This window comes from Salminus brasiliensis, chromosome 1, assembly GCF_030463535.1.
Source record: "Salminus brasiliensis chromosome 1, fSalBra1.hap2, whole genome shotgun sequence".
Classification (NCBI taxonomy): Eukaryota; Metazoa; Chordata; class Actinopteri; order Characiformes; family Bryconidae; genus Salminus; species Salminus brasiliensis.
In genome coordinates this window covers 87,553-111,942 of record NC_132878.1, presented here as the reverse complement: position 1 = coordinate 111,942, position 24,390 = coordinate 87,553, and the positions used below count along the sequence as shown (strand labels likewise).

The 24,390-nt window shown below is 43.9% G+C and overlaps 1 protein-coding gene across 1 annotated transcript; it reads right to left on the bottom strand.

Moving 5' to 3' along the window:
• Positions 1 to 1,462: 1,462 nt before the first annotated feature.
• On the bottom strand, positions 1,463 to 24,125 carry LOC140571827 (NACHT, LRR and PYD domains-containing protein 12-like). Its single transcript, XM_072692713.1, has 11 exons — positions 24,082 to 24,125; positions 23,820 to 23,927; positions 23,574 to 23,681; positions 21,349 to 21,403; positions 20,515 to 20,719; positions 18,380 to 20,174; positions 17,308 to 17,481; positions 16,755 to 16,928; positions 2,588 to 2,761; positions 2,131 to 2,177; positions 1,463 to 2,028 (listed from the first exon to the last, which is right to left on the bottom strand). The coding sequence occupies exons 1-11, from the start codon at positions 24,123 to 24,125 to the stop codon at positions 1,463 to 1,465; spliced, it is 3,450 nt and encodes a 1,149-aa protein (XP_072548814.1).
• Positions 24,126 to 24,390: the final 265 nt, after the last annotated feature.

Sequence of the window (24,390 nt, the reverse complement as noted above, 5' to 3'; positions counted from 1 at the left end):
TTGGTAGGCTGGTGATGAGTGACTGTGGTCTGAGCGGAGGATTATGGGAGTTGTAGTGACTGGACTCCAAGGAGGCAGAGGGAGGGCAGGGAATGGTGACAGTATTATTAATGGATGTAATGGTTGTTGGTTTATATTCAGTTGGTTTTATGTGGCAACTTTTAATTAAGTAATAAACAGAGACAGAATCTCCACCATTACTGCTTCCAAAAGTTACACTGCCTTAGTCTGTCTGAGACTATACATTTACATTTTTATGGCATTTAGCAGACGCTCTTATACAGAGCGACTTACAGGGTTACTCATAATACACAGGTGGGCCAATGTAGTGTTAGGAGTCTTGCCCAAGGACTCTTATTGGTGTAGCGCAGCACAGTCTATAATATACTATAATAGTCATTCAGAATAATTTAGGCTACATATTACTAAATGTTACATGTTAATTGTTATGTTATATGTTATTTTAGTTATTAGTATAGATCATGTGTAATGAATGATAATGAATAACAAATCAATTTAATTTTTTATTATAAAAAATAATAATCTGGTCTCCGACACTTCAGGTTTGAGTCTTGACTCAGACTCAACTACTAAAAGTCTTGCTCTTGACTTGGACTCAGTGTCATGCTGGCTAAGCTAGACATGGAAGGGTGAACACTCGCAGGGACGGTGCGATGCATAATAACGTTTTATTCAAATTAACAAGGGGAAACACAAGAGTGCAGCAATAACAGTGAGGGATAAACAAGACAAACGTGACAAACTAATGCGGGCAAAACCTGAAGGCCACCTGAGGCTGGTAGGCAGCCAGGGAGCAAAGCAAGGCTGGGCCAACCTAACAGAGGGGGGGAGCCAAATACAGGAACCCAAACCGTGCTCGTCAGGCACTGATAAACTTACATGACTAGAGTGCAAAGGAACCGGACGCCGAATCTCACTGGCGACCAACCAGTGAACCAGACAGCGAACTCCCTCTGAACGTGAAACAGCTCCGATAGAGCGGAGAGTATCCAACACTACAAACTCTCCTAGAAGTCTCATGAACGTGAGGCCAACATAACGCTTGGGGTCGCAAGAGTAATTCTCGGCCCAGACCTTAGCGTTTGCTCCCCTTTTGTACCCCAGCTCTCAGGTGACCCAAATCAGAACTAATAACGGGAATCGGGTGTCAACGTAAAAGTCCTTGAACATGAAGCCTGTGGTCCGCGGCTCGGGACCGCCCTCGGGGTGGGTGCGGTGACGCTGACCTGACACTCAGCTCTTGACTACGACACTGGATATCAGCGCTCTGGATTTCACACTGGTTAATTAAGTGTTTAAACCAGTTCATGTAGAAGATTTAAAACCAGATGACTGTAAGAGTCTATTCTTTAAGCGAATTGGTGGCAGATTCAGCTTTTAGGCCTGAAACACATTTATCAGTAACAGCGGGTTGAACTGTAGATACATGAGGGGGTTTCTGTTATTCTGTCCTATGCAGACACACTGAGGAGCCAGAGAAAGGAACCTCAAACCCAAACATAACCCAGACTCTAAACCCTGCGTAGAGGGGTTGAGTGAATGTGGTGTTGAATGTGTGTAAGTGTGTGAGTGTGTGTGTGTAGGAGGAGACACTGTAGAAGGACAGAGTGCCGGCCGGACAGTCCACGTACACTCCTACTCTCTGAGTGCTGAAGTAAGGTCGAGGAACAGCGGTTTTGCAGTACCTGTGATAAACACAGTAGCTGTCCTTGGAGCAGAGCAGAATCCAGGACTTTTCATTCCCTCCAAACTCGCAGACCGAGCCGCTGCCTTTCCTGACGATGGTTTTATAAGTCAGAGCTACATCAACCCTCACCCCGCTCCACTCAGCCTCCCAGTAACAGCGTCCAGTCAGACTCTCTCTGCTCATCACCTGCAGACACTCGTCAAACCTGTCCGGATGATCAGGATAGCCCTGATCCTCTCCACTCACCACCATCCTGCCCCCACTCCTCAGAGAGAGCAGTCTGTGCGCGGTGTTTGGGTCCAGGGTGAGATCACAGCCGTCTGAACACAGAGGAGCAACACTTTAGTGAGAGTGTGTGTGTGTGTGTGTGTGTGTGTGTGAAAGAGTCAGTGTTTTCTGTAAAAGTGTGTGTGCACACTTACATTTCTTTAGTCCTTGTTTGAGTCTCATCTTGCCTCCATGTTCCAATCTATACACAGACACAGACACAGACACACACACACACAGATCAGTACAGTAAGATTTTCACTGGTTTTTCAGCCTTATGCGGGGCCACCGAACCATTTAGAGGGAGGGCTTAATGGTGTAAGGATCAACTGATTGGCTCCATATTTGTGTCCACTTCGTTTAGCAAGATCCGGGTCTTTATGTCTCCAGTACAGTAACTGGTGGAGAGACTGGATGTAATACAGTGGTAAGAAAATGTATGTGAACCCTTTGAAATTTTATGATTTCCTGCATGAATTTGTCATAACGTGATCTGATCCTAATGTGCCAAAAATAATTACACACAAACCTGGATCATGCAGATCTTACTGAACACGATCATTCAACATTCAAAGTGAAGTGGTAGTGCAAAAATAATTAAACATTTAATACCTGAGTGTCTCCAGTCTGCAGTGTGGATCCTCCAGTCTGGCAGACAGCAGCTTCACTCCTGACTCTCCTGGGTGGTTGTAGGTCAGATCCAGCTCTTTCAGGTGAGAGGGGTTTGAACTCAGAGCTGTAGCCAGAGAAGAACAGCCTTCCTCTGTGACCATACAACCAGACACTCTGCAGAGAGAGAGAGAGAGAGAGAGAGAGAGAGAGAGAGAGAGAGAGAAAGAGACAGAGACAGAGAGAGAGAGAGAGAGTATTAGTATTGTGTGTACAGATATTTGTTACGGGACGGTCAGGGAGCTGACCCAAGTGCAGAGAGGAAAGCCTGTAAGGACAGGCCTTAATGTGTGATGTAAGGCTAATGTATGTGGGGTTAATGTGACTGTGGAAGCTTTTGTGTACTTGTGGGAGAACAGTTGCTCCCAGGTGGGTTTGAACCAGCAACCCTGCCAATAGAGGTCCAACACCTCATCTACAAGACTGATGGCTGAAGCAGAAAGAGCTGCATTGTTAGCAAGGGCAGCTACCTTGCTAAATGCAAGAAGCTCAGTTGAGCTACAGATAGCCTTAGCAGAATCCTATGCAAAAGTTCAGGTCTTGAGAGAGATTCAAGGTTCCCAATGCCCATCTCAATATCCAAATGATGGAAATAATTCATACCTTGAGTCTTATAAAACAAGCCAAGATCATGTCAAGCAAGAAGAGCTGGATGCCTGTGAGACTCCAATCAATGATGGGTCAATGTTTTATACCCAACCCATTGCTGTAAAAAATTAACAATACAGCTATAGCGAAAGGAAGGCTTCCAAGCACCAACCAAGATGAAGAGGTGGGAACAGGAACTTTGTTTAACGTCATGCAGCGGCAGATCTAAGTCACTAGTTGTCACCGTCACTGGAGATTGTGTGGACATTGTGTGGAAGACAGAACTGACAATAGCATGGACAGACTTCATTTTATGGAGCAATACACCAGCGGACAACCTAAAGAATTAGTTCAAAGTTGTCTCCATATGGAGCCAGACCTAGAATATAGACAAGCAAAGAGACTGTTAAAGCAGCACTTTGGAGATGACTACAAGATCTCAGGACTTTTTCTCACTGGATGTTTAACACATGGGTTACATGGAAGAGGTGGACAATGTTGTGAATATGTGCGAAAATCAAAGCTGTCTTTGTCAGCCCAGCGGCGCCGCAGTAGAAACACAGCCCCTCTCTGGTCCTTCGACTGCGTTCCTCAGGGGCCAAGCGGCCAATACCCACCTCCATGGGCTCACTCTCCGGCTTACTTGGTGAGGCGGAGGCCGCTGCTCCCGCAGAACTGGAAAGTAATATACTCCCTGGCGCCCCTTGGCTGGCCTGCTTCTTGGGACTGGGGGGTACTGTCAGCCCAGCGGCGCCACGGAACGTTGGAGACTTGGGACTTTTCAGTCGATGTTGGGTTGATTTCAATGTTCATGTACTTTCTGTTCCTCCCGTTGGTTTTCTCACTAAGGACTTTTATGTTGATAGCGGTCGAAGTAAGACGCCATGTTTTCTGTTTAGTTCTGATTCGTTTCACCTGAGAGCTGGAGTACAAAGGGAGCAAACGCAGATGCCTCATTGCTGAGAATTACTCTTGTGATGCTAAGCTGTGAGGTTGGCTTCACGTTCATGAGACTTCTAGGAGAGTCTACAGGTTTCGGTAGTGGATGCTCTATCGGAGCGGTTTCACATTCAGGAGGAGATTGCTGTCTGGGTCACTGGTTGGTCACCACTGGGTTTTGGCGTCTGGTTTCCTGGCACTTTAGTCAAGTAAGTTTATTAGCGCCTGACAAGCGCGGTTTTGGGGTGAAGTTTTGTTTTGTTAGTTTCATCGGTTTCTTTGAGTTCTAGCCTTCCTCCCTTTGTCTGATTTGCCCATTCTCGCTTTGCTCCCGGGCTACGTTCCAGCCTCAGGTAGTCTTCCCAGGTTTAGCCCCAATTCTGTTGTTGGTGTTTCCGTTTTTTTGGACCCTGTACTTTGCTGCCTCGTTTTGTTGCGTTTGTTTGGTTTCATCATTAAAGACCATATTCTTGCATTGCTCTGTCCCTGCGAGTGTTCCTTTGTCTCGCCTAGCCAGCATGACAGTCTTACAAACTAAGGAAAACATGTCAAGGCACGGCTTGTGACATTCAGGGAAGGTGGAACAAGAGTGCAAAGTGTGAGGACCTGGTTAATTCCATCTACAAACTAGCAAAAATTTCCATGCATCCCATGTTTGGCGATTCAAGTCAGATTTATTTGTATAGCACTTTTTACAGCTGTTGTCACAAATCAGCTTTACATAATTAGTGATTAATAAAAGACAGAGAAGAAAGAAGGAATAACATGAAGGGTCAAAGACCCCCGTGAGCAAGTCAACGGCGACAGTGGCAAGGAGAACCTCCCTCAGAGCTGGAGGAAGAAACCTTGGGAGGAACCAAGACTCACAAGGGGGACCCATCCTCCTCTGGCCAGAACTATTTAAACATTAATGATAAAAATGATCAAAGCAGATACAACAGAGAGTTAATAGTGGTGATATTAATAGTGTCAGACAGACACGAGTCCATCTAGGTTTCAGCACGGCCACCAAACAGGCAGCAGCAGCAGGCGGGTGAGCCATGGGCGGTGGCGGGTTGGGGGGGGGACCCGCTGGCCGGACTGGTAGGTGGCAGCTGGTTTGACGCAGGTAGAGGGGACCTCAGCGGGCAATCTTCCAGCAGGTCGGGCTGGGTGGCCATTTACTCAGAGAAGGGAGAAAGAGAAAGGCCTTGTGGGAAATCCTGACGCCAGACTCGGTCCCTGGAGGAATCACTGTCTCCGTGTTTAGCTTGTTTTTTCTGCTTTCTATCACTTTCTAGAGCTTTTCGTCGCAACTGCTTTTAGATTGTGTTTACAGTCCACAGGTTTATTAAAAAGACAAAACAAAAAGCGGAGTACCCCTACAACAACGTTTAAGTCAACTGGTAGCAACCCTGGATGCCTTAGGGAGAGCTAGCATCCCCCCCACTCCGGCGTTAGAGCCCTCACAGCGGGCGAATGGGTGACGTCTCGGTGGCATAGCCGGAAAGCTAAGGCTAATGCTAGTGCTAAGGCCGAAGCTAGACCACCGGAACACCACGCTCCCCCCCCCGATTTGCATGTCCAAGAGGTTTGCCCCACTCAGCGATACATCCGCTGAGGAGCCTGTTCACAGTACTCTGGTAATGGGAGACTCTATTGTTCGACACGTGAAGATAGCTGGTCCTTTAGGGGCTCCAGCAGTGACCGTTAGCTGTTTACCGGAACCGCTGGATGTCCAAGTGGTGTTCGGAAAATCATGTGGGCTTCATAGATAATTGGCTACAGTTTGAGGGCAAGCCTGTTTTTTTAGGTAGGGATGGCGTCAATACGGTGAAACCTGCCTTACTTTCGTGCAGCATAGCTCATAGTCTGCTAGTTAGTCGCAGAGGAGTGTAAAAGACTGCTGACAGTCCAGAGTCAGGACCAGGCCGCAGACAGACAGGCTAAACCCACCGTCTGAGAGCTGCTCTGAGGCTCTGAGGCGTCACCCAGGTTTCACCGTATTGAGACTGTGTCTGTGCCCTGAATTAAACCCAAACAGAGGACATCTAGATCAGCTCGTTTTAATCATTTAATCAGTGTTAAAATCTCTCAATCAAATGATAACAGCAGCACCTCAGACCTAAAGCTCGCTCTACTTAACATTAGATCACTATCCTCAAAAGCAGTGATCGTAAATGAAATGATATGTGATCAGAAACTAGATGTTTTCTGCCTCACCGAAACCTGGATTAGACCTGATCAATATATAGCACTAAATGAAGCGCCCCCCACAGGCTATAAATATGTACATAGCCCTAGATTATCAGGCAGAGGAGGTGGAGTATGTATAATCTCCCAGAATGCACTAGAGATTATTCAAAAACACTAACACCTTCACTTCTTTTGAGCTTCTCTACATTAATATATCAAATCCAGACACTAATAAAAATACTTTCACACTGATTCATATCTATAGGCCTCCAGGGCCCGACTCTGAATTTAGTGATTTTGCTGCAGAGACAAAGTTATAATAGTAGGAGACTTTAATATTCATTTAGAAAAAGCAGACCATCCATTAACAAAGGCATCGATCTTAGATTCTGTCAGAATCACACAAACTGTAACTGGACCCACACATCACTGTAACCATACCCTAGATCTAGTCCTGATCCTGGGTTTTAGCATTGATCATCTAAATATTCTACCTCAGAGCTCAGTAATGTCAGACCATTATCTGATCTCCTTTGAGCTTCATCTTAGGCAAAATATAAATTCATCCCCCAAAAACTATCTAAAGCGCACAATAACACCAATGACCGCTGTACAGTTTACTGAGAACCTCCCACCTCTATCAACCTTAGCTTACACTCCGTCAGACCAAACAGAGCTAGTTACATTAACAGAAGATCTAGAAAATACCCTTCGATCAACCTTAGACAAAGTAGCAGCGTTTAAAAATAAAATGTTGAGGCAAAAAAGGCTCGCACCGTGGTCCAGTGATCAAACTCCTACCTTAAAACAAACAGTGCGGAAACTAGAGCGTAAATGGCAGACAACCAAACTAGAGGTGTTCCACTCTGCGTGGAAGGACGGCCTTAGTCAATATAGAAAGACTCTCATTAAAGCTCGCTCAGCGTATTTGGCCTCAGAAACACTAAAACAATCCCAGAATTCTTTTCACTGAGATATCTAAACTTACTAAAAGCCAGGCAGATTCTCAACCCCAGATCCCAACATCTTTAACCAGTCATGTGTTTATGAACTGTTTTAATAATAAAAAAGAAAATATTAGACAACAAATCCAACCCTGCGTATTAGATCAAACATGGCCGTCACCTGGTGGAGCTGCTTTAGAACATAACTTAGTTGTAGAACAAAGGCTGGAAGCCTTCTACCCACTTCCACAGCCTGAACTAGAAAAAGGGATGAATTTACAATTGTTAAAAGAGGTCTGATTATAATTGGGAGAATTTCTTGTAGTGTTTTAGAGGGAATCGGGTCGAGTGTACATGTTGTACAATTAGCTGAGGATATAATTTTTTCTAGTTCAGGCTGTGGAAGTGGGTAGAAGGCTTCCAGCCTTTGTTCTACAACTAAGTTATGTTCTAAAGCAGCTCCACCAGGTGACGGCCATGTCTCAGAATGTACCCCAAACCCTTAAAATAGCAGTTATAAAACCTTTTATCAAGAAACCAAATCTTGATCCTAGTGTATCGTCTAATTATAGACCCATCTCCAACTTAACATTTGTATCTAAGATATTAGAAAAAGCTGTGGCCCAACAACTCTGCTTATACCTGAGTAAAAATTACATGTATGAGAAATTCCAGTCTGGATTTAGACTCAATCACAGCACAGAGACAGTCCTAGTGAAGATTACAAATGATCTCCTTCTTGCCTCTGATCAAGGCTACGTATCTTTATTAGTCCTACTAGACCTCAGTGCAGCCTCTGATACAGTAGATCACACTATTTTACTAGAAAGATTAGAGAACATGGTTGGAATCACAGGGACAGCCCTATCATGGTTCCAATCATATCTAACGGGATGCTATCAATTCGTAAAGATAAAAGATTTATCTTCAAATTACACAGAAGTAAGATATGGAGTTCCTCAAGGCTCTATTCTAGGACCGCTATTATTTACATTATACATGTTAGCATTGGGCTCAGTTATAAGCAGACATGGCGTTAATTTCCACTGTTCTGCAGATGACACACAGCTCTATATATCAGCCAAACCTGATGATAAATTTAGATTACAGAAAATGGAGGACTGTGTAAAGGATATAAAACTCTGGATGTCACATAACTTCCTTCTCCTCAACAGTGACAAAACCTCGGTTCTCCTTTTAGGTCCAAAAGACTCTAGAACTAAACTCTCAGACTTAATGTTAGACTTGTCTGATTCTTCCATTATTCCTGGTTTAGCAGCTAAAAATCTTGGCGTCACATTTGACTCAGATTTATCATTTGAGCAACATATAGCTAATATTAGTAGAACAGCCTTCATGCAGCTTAGGAACATCTCCAAACTAAGAAACTCCTTATCTCTACAGGACGCAGAAAAGCTAGTACATGCTTTTATTACCTCAAGACTAGATTACTGTAATGCACTACTGTCAGGTTGTTCCAGCAGGAACCTCAATAAACTTCAGCTGCTTCAGAACACTGCAGCCAGGGTTCTTACTAAACCTAGAACATCTGACCATATCAGTCCAGTTCTATCAGCACTGCACTGCTCCCAGTTCAGTTCAGCACTGATTATAAAATTCTTCTATTAACATATAAAGCCCTACATGGTCTCGCTCCTGAGTACCTGCAGGATCTTATTGTATACTACGAACCATCAAGATATAAGAGACACTGTTGTGGCAAGAAGACAGTCGAAGGCACCCATTATGGGCAAAGGCATGAAAAGTTTTATGACAGGTGTGGTACCTGAAAACAGCCTTAAAAGGAGGACTGAAAACAGCTCACAAGAAGAGGAATTAGTTCCGGTCAGTGTTAGCAATAGCTCCAGTAAATTCGCCTGTAAAGAGAAGCACAGTTGCAACGTGTGCTCATTGATGCATCCCAGAAAAGCATCAGAAAAGCATGTCCCTACAAAAAAAGGTCATAGAGGAGGGAGCAGCATATTCAGTCACCAGTGGTTTCATAAGTGCTGAGACGGAGGCAAATGAGTTTCTTAATAACAACAACAACGCTGACTGCATTCCTGCCATCGTACCTGTTTGTGTCAAAACCAGGAAGTGCAGCAAGGTGACAAAAACCTATGCTTTTCTGGACCCCGGGAACTCTGCAAGTTTCTGTACTGAAGAACTTATGAGGGAGCTCAACATCAGTGGTAGAAGAACTGACATACTGCTACGTAAGATGGGGGAAGAAAAGTCTGTCACCAGTGAGATGGCATTAGGTTTGGAGAAGAAAACAATTTCTTAAAGCTGCCGGATGTCTTCTCACAAAAGACTATCCCTGTGGGCAAGGAAAACATTCCATTGCAAAAGGATGTGGATAAGTGGCCTCATATGGAGCAAGTGTGACTTCCAAAGATCGATGCAGAAGTAGGGTTGCTGATAGGGACAAATGTACCAAAGGCTATGGAACCATGGCAGGTCATCAGCAGTGTGAACAATGGATATCAGTCGCTATGTTGGATGATCAGTGGAAACAGCAGTTCTGTTGTGACTTTCCTGAACAGTCAAGTCTACTGTGCATTTGTCATGGGCAAATCCCGCCTTGCCCCACTAAAGACAGTATCCATCCCACGCATGGAACTTACGGCAGCAACTATGGATGCAATGCGGAGCAGCGGTTGGACCTTGAAGATTCAGTCTTTTGGACAGACAGTACTGCAGTACTAAAGTACAAACCGGATTCCAAAAAAGTTAGGACACTAAATAAATTGTGAATAAAAACTGAATGCAATGATGTGGAGATGGCAAATGTCAATATTTTATTCGTAATAGAACATAGATGACAGATCAAAAGTTTAATCTGAGTAAATGTAACATTTTAAAGGAGAAATATGTTGATTGAAAAAATTATGGCATCAACAAATCCCAAAAAAGTTGGGACAAGTAGCAATAAGTGGCTGGAAAAAGGAAATTGAGCATATAACGAACAGCTGGAAGACCAATTAACACGAATTAGGTCAATTGACAACATGATTGGGTATAAAAAGAGCTTCTCAGAGTGTCAGTGTCTCTCTGAAGCCAAGATGGTAAGAGGATCACCAATTCCACCACTGTTGCGCAGAAAGATAGTGCAGCAATACCAGAATGGTGTTACCCAGCGTAAAATAGCAAAGACTTTTAAGTTCTCATCATCAACCGTGCTTAACATCATCAGAAGATTCAGAGAATCTGGAACAATCGCTGTGCGTAAGGGTCAAGGCCGTAAAACTCTACTGGATGCTCGTGATCTCCGGGCCCTTAAAAGTCACTGCACCTCAAACAGGAATGCCACTGTCAAGGAAATAACAGAATGGGCTCAGGAATACTTCCAGAAATCATTGTCAGTGAACACAATCCACCGTGCCATCCGCCGTTGCCAGCTGAAACTCTACAGCGCAAAGAGGAAGCCATTTCTAAGCAAGCTCCACAAGCTCAGACGTTTGCACTGGGCCAGGGGTCTTTTAAAATGGAGTGTGGCAAAATGGAAGACTTTTTCTGTGGTCAGATGAGTCACGATTTGAGGTTCTTTATGGAACGCTGGGACGCCATGTCATCCGGACCAGAGAGGACAAGGATAACCCAAGTTGTTATCAACGCTCCGTTCAGAAGCCTGCATCACTGATGGTATGGGGTTGCATGAGTGCTTGTGGCATGGGCAGCTTGCATGTCTGGAAAGGCACCATTAATGCAGAGAACTATGTTTAGGTTCTAGAACAACATCTGCTCCCATCTAGACGTCATCTCTTTCAGGGAAGATCCTGCATTTTTCAAAAGGATAATGCCAGACCACATTCTGCAGCAAGCACAACATCATGGCTACGTAGGAGAAGGATCTGGGTACTGAAATGGCCAGCCTGCAGTCCAGATCTTTCACCTGTAGAGAACATTTGGCGCGACAAGAGGAAGGTGCGACAAAGAAGGCCCAAGACGATTGAACAGTTAGAGGCCTGTATTAGACGTGAATGGGAGAGCATTCCTATTTCTACACTTGAGAAACTGTTCTCCTCTGTCCCACAGACGTCTGTTGAGTGTTGTAAGAAGAAGGGGGGATGCCACACAGGGGTAAAAATGGCCTTGTTCCAACTTTTTTGGGATTTGTTGACGCCATGAAATTTTGAATCAACATATTTCTCCTTTAAAATGTTACATTTACTCAGATTAAACTTTTGATCTGTCATCTATGTTCTATTACGAATAAAATATTGACATTTGCCATCTCCACATCATTGCATTCAGTTTTTATTCACAATATGTGTCCCAACTTTTTTGGAATCTGGTTTGTACATTAACAATGAGCAAACAAGGTTTCGAAGTCGTGTAGCAAACCGTGTTTCTTCTATCCTATCAGTTACAAAGGCATCCCAGTGGAGATATGTCAGCAGTGCTATAAATCCAGCTCACTATGCATCCAGGGGCTTGAAGGTGGACTCCTTTCTGCAAAGAAAAGCATGGACATCTGGACCAGACTTCCTGAAAGGGTCAGAAAGTGACTGGCCAGGGAACCCGAAACAATCTGGAGCAATAGACATTGGAGACCCAGAGGTAAAGAAGTGTATGCTTGTTAATGTCCTGTCTGCCAGAGAACAAGCAGATCCTCTGCAGCTCATAATTGAACGTTTTTTTTCATGGAGCAAACTGAAGAGGGCAGTAGCGTGGATCCCCAGAATTAGAAGTGTTCTGTTTGAGCTGTTATGAACAGCAGAACCTGCCTGGAGAAAAGAAATCTGACTGTTGATGATCATCAACAAATCATTTGTTATTACCAAAAAAAGACATTCCCTAAGGAGATATATGCCCTGCAAAGGGGAGAGTCTGTGAAGCGATCCAGTCATATCTACAAGCTGAACCATGTTCTTCAAGATGGTGTGCTTTGGGTTGGTGGAAGAGGCAAAACACCCAGCTATCCTGCCCAAAGATCTTCATTTGACCAGCCTTATTCTTCATCACATTCATCAGGAAACAGGCCACACTTTCCAACCTGCGTCAAGAACTCTGGTTTCCAGGAGTCAGTTCAGCAATAAGGAAGATACTGTAAAGGTGCATTAACTGTCAAAGACTGCATAGCGCTGTTGGCCAACAACATATGGCTGACCTGCCTCAGGACAGGGTTTTACCTGATGAGCCACCATTCACAAGTGTTGGTGTGGACTACTTTGGCCCATTTAAGGTGAAACGGGGAAGATGCATCGTCAAGAGGTATGGTGTTATATTTACATGCCTGACTCTGCGTGTCATTCATATTGAGGTGGCATCCTCATTCGTGGATGGTGACATACAGATTTGTTCATTCATGCACTTCAGCGATTTATCGCAAAAAGTCTCTTAGGTTCTTTGATCAGATAATGGTACAAACTTTGTTGGAGCTGAGAGAGAACTAAGAGAGGCAATTCAAGGATGGAATAATTTGCAAATTTATGACTTTCTTCTTCAAAGAGAAATCAAGTGGATGTTTAACCCACCTACTGGCTCACACCACGGAGTGTGGGAGGTTAATCCGATCTATTAGAAAAGTCCTTAATACCACCCTGAGGATGCAAGCCTTGGATGAAGGTCTTTTAACTGTTCATTGCGAAGTGGAGACAATCCTTAATAACCGTCCTATTACAAAGGCTTTCAACGATCCTCATGACCTCGAAGCACTCACACCTAATCACTTGTTACTCCAAAAAAACCAACCCGTCTCTGCCACCAGGACTTTTTCATAAGGAAGACTAGTATGCGTGACAGTGAATCATCCAAGTGTTTCCTGATAATCCGTTAGTTACTTGGTTCTTTAGAATGTTAGTTCATAATTGTTATCTGCCTTGAGATAACAATTAGGGGCCGGTTGTGTAGGTGCCAAGAAGAACTGCCTCGATTTGTATATTTCATTTTGTAATATTTGTTTGATTTCTTAGATATGTTGAAAACATACAGAACACGTAGTGTAACACATTTTCTTTCCTGTTGACTGCACTGATAGTGTAATTTGTATCCTGTCTCTTTATAAATGCGGTAAGAATGTTCTGGATCTTTTTGCTCACTAGGGGGCGATTCAGAACAGTTTTTGGTTTGGTTGGAAAATGGAGCACACAGTTTTTTGACCGTAGCATAGCTTAGAACTTTACCTTTTTCGGTGGCTATTCTGTTGAAGCATTCTAAATTACCTGTTTGTAAGACGAAACCTTTCTTCAGTAAACATTTATAAACCTACATGTGGACTCTGTGGTTACTGGGAGGAATGCTACATGTCAGCCATACTCAACCAGCTAAAGCCAACTGCCTACACCTTCCAAAAGTGACTGGCAAACTGGGGTCCCCAGTCAGACACCAGATCGCTTGGCATCCCATGTATCGTGACCATGTGTTGCAGCAAGAGCTCTGCCGTCTTCTTGGAAGATGGAAGCTTAAGCAGTGTCACAATCCTGCATGCATTCCTGCATGAGAAATTATCAACAGAGACCAAGATCACTGTATTGCCTTTGGAAATTGGTAGCCCCGTGATGAAGTCCAGGGAGATGTGCTACCATGGCATGCAGGGATAGGTAATGGATTGAGCAGCCCTTGGAGCCTTGACCTATGTGACCTGAACAGGTTCTGCACAAAGCGCCGGAAGAAGTTGGCAAACCCCAAGAACCAATGGACCAGCCGGAGGGAAGCAGGATGGGGCCAGTCCACCACAGCCTTTATCTTTGCTGCATGCCCTTGGACACTACACAGCCCAGAAATTACACTGTCGAGACATGGAACACTGACTTTTCCATTTTGACATACAGGCAGTTCTCCAACAACAGATGGAGTAACCGCCTGACATGCCCAATGTGTTCCTCAAGAGATTGGCTGTAAATGAGGATGTCATCGAGATAGATGCACACATAATGGGGGCCCAGGGCCTCCCTAAGTGCTTCATTTATGAAATGTTGGAAGATTGCTGGGGCATTCATGAGCCCAAAAGGCATTACCTGGTACTCATAATGTCTTCCATTTAGGTTGTAGGCACTGCGCAAGTTCAGTTTAGTAAATATGGTGGCTTGTTGCAGTGCCTCAAATGCTGTAGACATAAGTGGCAGGGGGTGGTGGTCCTTGATGATGATTGAGTTTAGTCCCCTGTAGTCCACACAGGGGTGAAGGCCACCATCCTTCTTGCCCACAAAGGAAAAGCTTGCTCCTGCAGATGACGGGCGAATAAAGCCTAGTTCTAATGTCTCTTTAATGTATGCATCCATGGCTGCACGCTCAGGGGGTGAAAGTGCAAACAACCGTCCTTGGGGCTTGAGTTATATATAGAGAGGTGTAGCCCACCCTCAAAGTGATTGGTCCAGTTCAGTGAGTAATGGGTCCAGAGCCCAATGACTGACCATCAATGGCCATGACCGGTAAGGGTCGGTCCAGGGGTTCCACAGGCAGTCCAAGGCTGGCTGCCAAGGAGGCATCTAAGAAGCACCCCACTGCCCCTGAATCAACAAAGGCGAAAAGAAGGTGGTTCGATGGCAGGGGCCCCGTGACAGGCTTGCCTTTAGCTGGAGCCCTAAGGTTTTTGGGGTTAGCCGTGGGCTCCTCACTGGATCCACAAATGGGTTAGCGCCTGCCCCTGAACCACCTGGCCTCAAGAGATTGGGGTGAGGCTTCATGGCTGGGAAGGCAAGCACCAGCCAACTGTATGGACTCTGGTAGATTCTGACCTGCCTGGTGGCTGGGCGCCAGGGCAACCATCTCCCACAGTAGCTGCTAATGGCGCTGCAAGGCTATTTTAAACTAATCAAACTCTGCTGGATCCATGTTGATCACACCTATCTGTTACGGGACAGTCAGGGAGCAGACCCAAGTGCAGAGAGGAAAGCCTGTAAGGACAGGCCTTAATGTGTGATGTAAGGTTAATGTATGTGGGGTTAATGTGACTGTGGGAGCTTTTGTGTACTTGTGGGGGAACAGTTGCTCCCAGCTCCCATCAACTTTGGCAATGGAGGTCCAACACCTTACCACTGTGCCACCAGCAAGCACAGACAATTTGCATATCTTATCTTATTTTGTTTCTTCTTTTAAACTAATTTTTTTCTCTTTTTGAACTTCACTCGTTCACTTCTTTGTAACACAATTTACACATTCTTTATTACATCAAGCAAGAAAAAAATATTATCCCCATTAAAAACCCCCAACACCCCCCCAAAAAAAACAAACAAACAAAAAAAACTAAGAAAACAAAAACAATTTCACAACCCACGAAACTTCACACACAAACAGCCAACTGATCATCGACCACAGCACACACAGCATCACCAACACACCACACAGTCTGGAACTTCAGCACATCGTTCAGCAGTTTATAATATGCAACAGATGGATAATTTCGCCTGTCCAAACAGAAAGTTCAGTAAGCAGGGCCTCTGACGCTCAGAGACAGAGTAGCGTGGACCCAGTATAAATATGTCCAATGTGAAAGGGACCCCAACCTTCACACACACACCCCTCAGCAAGTCCAGCAGGGGTTCCAGGCGCACGCACCCGGCAAACACATGCTCTACCGTCTCAGGCCTCCTGCAAAACGGACAACCCTTGACTACAAGGGGGTTCAAGTGAGCAACATGCTTGTTCGTGACCAAGGCCCCATGGATTATCCTCCACTGCAGGTCCCCAGTTCTTTTGGGCACAGTCAGTTTGTACAAAATTTGCCACCTGAAATGTGCCATGCTGTGCTCACCCAACAGACCCTGCCACCGGTGCTTTCTTACCTCCCTTAAGGCACCAAAATTCTTCATCTTCACGGCCTGAAATGAGGATGGTATTTAAAAATTATAAAGCATCTAAAGAGTTTTGTGTTTATCTTGTACCTGATCAAATAAGATGTTCCTGAATCTCAACCACTGGTCAAAAACTGCTACCCACCACAGCCGATTGAACAAAAAAAGCCTAAACAAACACACATCAGTTCTAGAAAAGATGTCCAAATGCCAAAAGCCTGCGCATCACAGCTCGAACCCGTATTTACACAGATATTTCATGGCTCCCTGACGGCGAAACCATTATCGTTCTTCTCCCAAAAAAGCTCAGACAAACTGCCTGAATAACTATCACCCAGTGATCAACTGTCATCAATTGGTCACCATCATCACTTCTGCATTCCTTCGACCCACTACAGTTCAAGACTGCACCAAGCAGAACAAACGGGCTGTCCAGTGAATCATTCAGACTGGAACTTCCTGACCTCCAGACCATCTACAACAAGCCATACAGGCCAAGAAGACTGTGAAGGACTGTTACCTCTCTCACAAGCAGAATGAGGATTTTCTTCCCACAAAGCCATTCAGGCTTTAAACCAGGACTTCTTTATTTTATGTTATTGTTTATGTAAGTGTGTATGTGACAAATGAACTTTGATTAAAACTCAATATAAACTCCATCTTGTGTGTTTTAAATCTCACATCTTCACATTTATCATTTCAAAATGAATGAACAGGAACACTGACCTGAGAATCTGCAGTTTACAGTGTGAACTCTTCAGTCCAGCAGAGAGCAGCTCCACTCCTGAATCCTGCAGGTCATTGTTACTGAGGTCCAGCTCTTTCAAGCAGACGTTTTCCAGGGTTAAAACTGATCCCAGAGTTTCACATGTCTTAATTCCAAGATTACACAAAGATAATCTGCGAAATTAGAATAAAACAGATTGTATTTACGGATTCGCAATGTGAAATCTAAAACCATACAGTAAATCCAATTCTCTAACTACTATATAAACAATTCTGTACAATCAACTAAATGCAGGGGTGCCAATAACTGTCTCATGTGGTTTTGTTGAGATAAGAAAGACATATAGATACACTCACAAGAACAGGAAAGAGATGACACCTGGACAAAATGTAAAATCACTGGAAAAACACTGACCTTAACCCTTAAATACAGACCATGGCCCTCTAGAGGTGGGCCAACTGTGGTTGGTGTGGTACAACAGATAACACCGCTACCTGCTACTGAGCTAGTACCCAGTATCCTTCAGTCTGTTTTGACCCAAGAAACACAGACCTGAGAATCTGCAGTTTACAGTGTGAACTCTTCAGTCCAGCAGAGAGCAGCTCCACTCCTGAATCCTGCAGGTCATTGTTACTGAGGTCCAGCTCTTTCAGGGAGGAGTTTTTCAGCTTTAAAACTGATCCCAGAGTTTCACACGTCTTTACTCCAAGATTACATGAAGCCAGTCTGTAAATTGAAGCAGAAACACAACTGAATTTACAATAAACTGAAAAAGAAGAGAAAACAGAACTAAGCTGAGAACAGTGTGAAATACTGTGTCCGGCATTGTTTTATATAGAGGTTGAAAACATGTTAACTATCATACAGAAAGATTCAGTTTCACATACCTCATCTAATTCTCTAGCTACAAACCAATGTCAGCTGAAAGCTAACAGGCTAACCAGAAGCTAAACTGCCAGTTGGAAAACATCAATAAAACATGACATAATTTACTACAATAAACTGTTACATACCTACTGATTACTGTGAATAATTACATGTCACAAAACTAACTTACTGCACTCCAAATGTTTAGAAGAAATAAATGTGACCATCACTAAAATTATATTAACATTTTGGAACCAAAAATTGACTTGTGAATGCTTCTTCACAAAACATTTTTTTATGTGTTATTTTTTTGATCAAGTGCTTAACCAACAGAGTGTGTTCTCTGAAAATTAAAGAGTGTTAATAGACCACTCTGTGTCTTAGAGCTCTTAAAACTACAGTGTTTTGTACAGCCCTGTTCAAGTGACACATTTGGTCAATCATCTGAACTGTTTGTACCAGTGAAATGTACCATTACTTTTGCACATTCCACATTTAATGTCTTTAGTTATGTTCTTTAGAATGTGCAGAAGTGTGTCTCTGAAGAGGATGCAACTTATCTACACTTCAATAACACTCAATAACACATCATTTGTACCTGAGGTGCCCTTTTAAACATTTGTTTAAGACTGTAATTGATTAGTCTAAGATAGAAACGACCTGTGCTGTTTAGATTAAGACAAGGGTTTATTCAATAAATACTCATACTGTCTGATATCAATCTAAACTCAGACCGACTCTAAAAGGAAATACTCACACAGCTCTTCTGGATGCTTTGACTACTGGCAGCAGCCTCAGAAGACGCTCCTCTGATGGCTCAAATTTACTGAGGTCAAACTCCTCCAGCTCTTCTTCTGAGTTCAGCAACACAAACACCAGAGCTGACCACTGAGCAGGAGAGAGCCTGGCCTGATGAAGACGATGGTCACCACCTCTGCTCAGGTATTTCTGCACTTCCTGCACTAGAGAGTGATCATTCAGTTCATTCAAACAGTGGAACAGATTGATGGATTTCTCTGGAGAGATGTTCTCCTCAATCTTCTCCTTGATGTATTTGACTGTTTCCTCGTTGCTGTGAGAGCTCCTCTCTGTCGGTGTCAGTATGCCTCGTAAGAGAGTCTGATTAGACTCCACTGAGAGACCCAGAAGGAAACGAAGGAACAGGTCCAGGTGTCCACTCTCACTCCGTAAGGCTTCGTCCACTGCTCTGTTGAGGAAGTCAGCCATGGATGACTTGTTGAAAAGCTTGGAGAGTTTACTGGTTTTTGCTAATTTACTGGTTTGCTGATTCAGAACCTTTTTTTTGAGAAACGCATATAAAGCAGCAAGGAACTCCTGAACGCTCAGATGTACAAAGCTGAAGACCTTCCCCAGGTGCAGCTCATGCTCCTCTCTGAAGATCTGGGTGCACACTCCTGAGTACACTGACACTTCTCTAATATCAATGCCACTCTCTCTTAGGTCTTCCTGATAGAAGATCAGGTTTCCTTTCTCGAGCTGCTGGAAAGCCAGTTTCCCCAGAGCCAGAATACTTTCTCTAGTCTGCTGAGGATCAAGGTCACTTCCTCCACTGTACTTCTGGCTCTTGTGTTTGATCTGGAAGATCAGGAAGTGTGTGAACATCTGCGTCAGGGTTTTTGGGGTTTCTCCACTCTCAGCTTCACTCAGCATTCTCTCTAGAACAGTGGCTGCAATCCAGCTGAAGACCGGTATGTGGCACATGATGTAGAGGCTTCTTGAAGACCTGATGTGTGTGAAGACTTTGTTGGCCAGGTCCTGATCACTGATCCTCTTCCTGAAGTACTCATGTTTCTGAGGGTCACTGAAACCCCGCACTTCTGTTACCTGATCAACACACTCAGGAGGGATCTGACTGACCGCTGCTGGTCGAGAGGTGATCCAGAGGAGAGCAGAGGGAAGCAGATTCCCCTTGATGAGGTTCGTCAGCAGAACATCCACTGAGGTCTTTTGTTCTATATCCACCAAGTTCTCATTGTTCTGGAAATCTAGAGGCAGTCGACACTCATCCAGACCATCAAAGATGAACATGATCTTGTAGCTCTTATAATGTCTGGGTTTTAAATCTTGTGTTTCTGGGAAGACGCTCTGAAGAAGATTCACCAGACTGAGCTTCTTCTCCTTCATCAGATTCAGTTCTCTAAAAGGAAGTGGAAATATGAAGAAAACGTCCTGATTTACTTCTCCTTCAGCCCAGTCCAGAATGAACTTCTGCACAGAGACTGTTTTTCCAATTCCAGCTACTCCTTTAGTCAGTACGGTTCTGATGGGCTGGTTCTGTTCTGGTAATGGTTTAAAGATGTCACTGCATTTGATTGGTGTCTCCTGTGTTGCCCTTTTCCTGGATGCAGCTTCAATCTGCTTCACCTCATGTTCCTGATTGACCTCTCCACCCCCTGCCTCTGTGATGTAGAGCTCTGTGTAGATCTCATTCAGAAGTGCTGAGTTTTCATGGCCTGAGATTCCTTCATTAATTCTCTGACATGTATCCCTTAGTTTGGATTTGAGTGTTTGATGACAAGCTGGGGCCAATTCTGATAAGAGAGGAAGGACATAACCAATATGCAAATAACCATCAGCTGTAAGTATGCACAAAACTACCCAGATCAGTATGTAAATAATTTTAAAGGTTCTTGTATGTTCTTGTATCAGCTGAAGTGGCCTGAGTGCTAGTGTCCCCACTGGATTACAAATTCCAATACTCTTTGAGGAATTTCACTGAAGAAAAAAGAAGGTAATATTGTAATATATATATAAGAGTTGCCATGAGGGTGAATCTGAGCAGATTCTGATGAAGGGGTTAAAATAAGAGTGCTGCACTGATTTCAGCCCTAAACAAACACTTTCTCATGTAACAGTCCTCAAAACTCTTACTGCTTTCGAGTGTGTTAGCAAGGTCTGTCTCCTTCATGTTCCTCAGGATCTGCAGTGTGATCTTCAGCACCCTCTTTCCTCCTGCTTTTTGATCATTCTCATCGTCCACCCCTCTCTCAGAGCATGCTGGGTAATCTGGACTCAGGATCTTCTTGAATGTGTTCAGCTCGTTCTCCACTAGAGAGAAAAATTTCTGCTGCAGCTCCTGATTAAGAACAAACATCAGAGAATCATTGAAACTCTACCATTACAGAGAGAGATGATCTGAACACAGGACAGTCTGTGAGGACAGTCTTCAGGACAGAAGAGAGACACTGATCTGTCCTGACGCAGAAATGGTGAAACCAACTTCCCCTCGGTGTCTGAACGGCAGAGTCGTTCACTGTGTTCAAACGCAGACTGAAGACCCTCCTCTTCCAAGAGTGTAGAGTTTGTAGAGTGTGGTCTCCATACTGTACATACAGACTCCATACAGACTCCATCTGTATTTAGTAGTATCTAAGCTTAGAGGGATCTTTTGGATTCTAACTGATACAAACTAGCTGAGGGTATTTTCTGAGTAAACAGAAGCTCTTCTTTAAGTTGCTCTGGAGAAGAGAGTCGGATAAACGCCTTCAATGATCTGAAGAGTGGAGGAATTATGGATGCTCTGGTATGTAAAATGAATTGAATGTCATGTTTCTGAACAGCATCTTAAATTATAATTTTTAACACTATATACAGTTTTAATAAACCTGAAGGTTTGATTATCAAAGTTTCAAAACTTAAAGGAAGGTTTAAACAAACATGATAAAAAAGACAGTAAAACCAGGAGACCTTTGTCATGTGGCATACCTTGAATATATGGTCCAGTTTTCCCCTGCAAATGCTTATTTTCTTCTCCTGGATGCTGTGGACAAATGTAAAATCCAGACATTAATAAATAAATAAATCAGCTGAGAGCACATCAACAATCAAACACAAGTGATATTACACTAATAATAAAAATAAAATGAAAATAAAAGACTGTGCTGACAGTCCACACATGCATCAACCCCGTTGTGATTGTGTGTGATATGACCATGCCAGACAAACTTAGCTGCCACTAGTCTCTGTAGTGTCTTCCTTCTCTGTGACAGCAGGACTAGCTCATGGAGAAATTAAAGAGTTTTTTTGTTTTTTTTACCAGCACTGCTGAATGGAATATGTGCCACCTGCAGGCTGGTGACCACCATATGTGAACTGTCAATGCCCAGGTGCACAGCAGCCATGACTGAGCAGGACTGTTCTTCCCAGCATCATCCTGGATGTCTATAATGAACTCAGATATAAAGGCAATGGCTGGTTCCGCTGGCCTCTCCCCATAATCCAATGCTTCCATAATGAGAACAATGGGTGCATTTGGGTGAGAGATGCACTAGCATGATACCAGCTGCCAGTGCATGCTCTCTAATCATTTCCAGATGTTTGTCCATTTTGTCTTTGAGTGTCACATAGGTTCTTGGTCCTCTTCTTTTCTCACTCTACACTCGCTCTCTTGGTAAAGTGATCTCCTCTCATGGATTCTCTTACCACTGTTACGCCAACGACACTCAACTCATGCTCTCTTTCCCACCGTCTGACACACAGGTCTCCACCTGCATCTCAGCATGTCTCACTGACGTCTCTTCTTGGATGGAGGCTTACCACCTCACACTCAACCCCAGCAAGACGGAGCTGCTGTACATCCCGAGAACTGCTGGACCTAAAAACGATCATGCCATCTCCTTTGAGAACTCACTGGTCACTCCTTCTACAGAAGCTCGAAGCCTTGGTGTAGTCATGGATGATGAGTTATCGTTCTCAGGTCATGTTGCAGTTCTGACTCTGTCCTGCAGATTCCTCCTGTACAACATCCGGAGAATTCCACCCTTCCTCTCTAGAGAGTCGACCAGGTGCTCGTTCAGTCTCTCGTCACTTCCAGACTTGACCAGACTTGAATAAATGTACAAATACACAGTGGAATGAAACTGCATTGATGAACAGGGATGATGGTGATGGTTTTGAAGCACGTTGGGACGACTGCAGTGCTCAGAGAGATGTTGAAGATGTCCGTAAAATCATCTGCCAGCTGTTCGGCATTCTGTGAGCACTCTGCCAGGAAGGCTATCTGGTTCAGGGGCTTTTTGTGGGTTCACTCTGAGCAAAGTTTTCCTCAAGTCAGCGGTGGACAGGCACAGTCCCTGTTTATCTGGCAGAGGTGTGGTCATCCTTGCTGTTGTGTAGTTCTGTGTTTCAAAGCCAAGCATAGAAGTTGTTCAGCGCATCTAGAAGGGAGGCATCACAAGCAGGTGATGGTGTCTTGTAGTTAGTGATGGCCAGGAGCCCTGCCACATGCGCCACATGACTGCTGTGTCTTAAAACAAGATTATGGATTTTTTTTTGCGTAGGTGTGCTTTGCCTCTCTGACGGCCTGGGAGAGGTTTCTGGTTGGGTGAGTTGTGATGACCTTGGAGACAGTAGCTACATCAGCAAGTGCATTGATAATGTTAATCACTGACTCTGTGTACTCGTCAACTGGTTTAAAATGCTGCAGCCAGGGTTCTTACTAAACCTAGAACATCTGCTTAACATTCTCTGCTCTCCACAAATCCATTCAGAACTAATTGTCTTTACACATGACTTGTACATTTCTTTTGCTTATTGGGAGGACTCAAAACCACCAGTTCACCACAGTACCACAATGTGATTATTCAAGTCATTACTTCTCTGAAAAGAACATATGCAAAGCTCACTGTTAGTGAGATAATCAGTGCAGATGGAAGAACAGCATAACTAAGTGTGTTTTACAGTAAAAATGTCTGAGACTTGATTTTTTACTCACTTTGTGTCAGACGACACAGCTTCACTGCTAAAACCAGGACGATTCCCCATGGACTCTTCACTCTTCATCAACACACTGAGCTCTGGAGGAACTGTTCTTGGTGTTTCAGTCCTGTTAACATTAAACACACTGAACTCCAACACTCGCCACATCTGGAACATCTGAAATGCTTACCTCTCAGAACAGTAGTTTACTGAGTGCAGTGATGTACCGAGACTCAGAGCTTCCTCCTCCACTGCTGAAACGGAGAGGTACATCCATGGACTCCTCACTCTTCATAGACACACAGCTGGGCTCTGGAGAAACTGCTCTCTGTGTTTCAGTCCTGTTAACATTAAACACAGTGAAAACTCCAGCATTTACACACTGAACTCCAACACACACCACATCTTTAAGAAAGCTCAGGAACACATTTGAAAAGCTTCACTCTCAGAACAGTAGTTTACTGAGTGCAGTGATGTACCAAGACTCAGAGCTTCCTCCTCCACTGCTGAAGACTGGAGGCTTATCCATGGACCGGTCACTCTTCATAGACACAGCGCTGGGGGCTGGAGATGCTGCTCTCTTCACCCTGAAAACAGTTGATTCATGATGATCCATGATGAGAGTAAAGTGTGGAGTAATGACTTCCTTTACTAAAACTCCTTCAGCTTCAACATGAGGGACATAAACACTCTCTCCTTCTCCTGGTTCTTCAGATGAAGTGCTGATATGAGGATACTCACTCTGGGGCACTTCCTCCACTGCTGGAGGTACGAGGCTCCATCATTAAGCTTGTCCTCTTCTATCTTTCACTACTGGACTCTCTCTGCTTTCTTTGAAGAGGTCCTTTAGAACATATATAAAAAACTCAAATGCTGCTAAAAGCATGCTGGAAATTCAACCTGAAACAAAACCTTGAATACAAATAAAGCTACAACTTCTGAACTAAACCAGTAAGAGTTATATAAACAAAGCAGGAGGGGTTACTGATGACTGATTACCTGCTGAAACATTTCAAAGGATTATTATATTAAAGTAACATAATCTAGTTC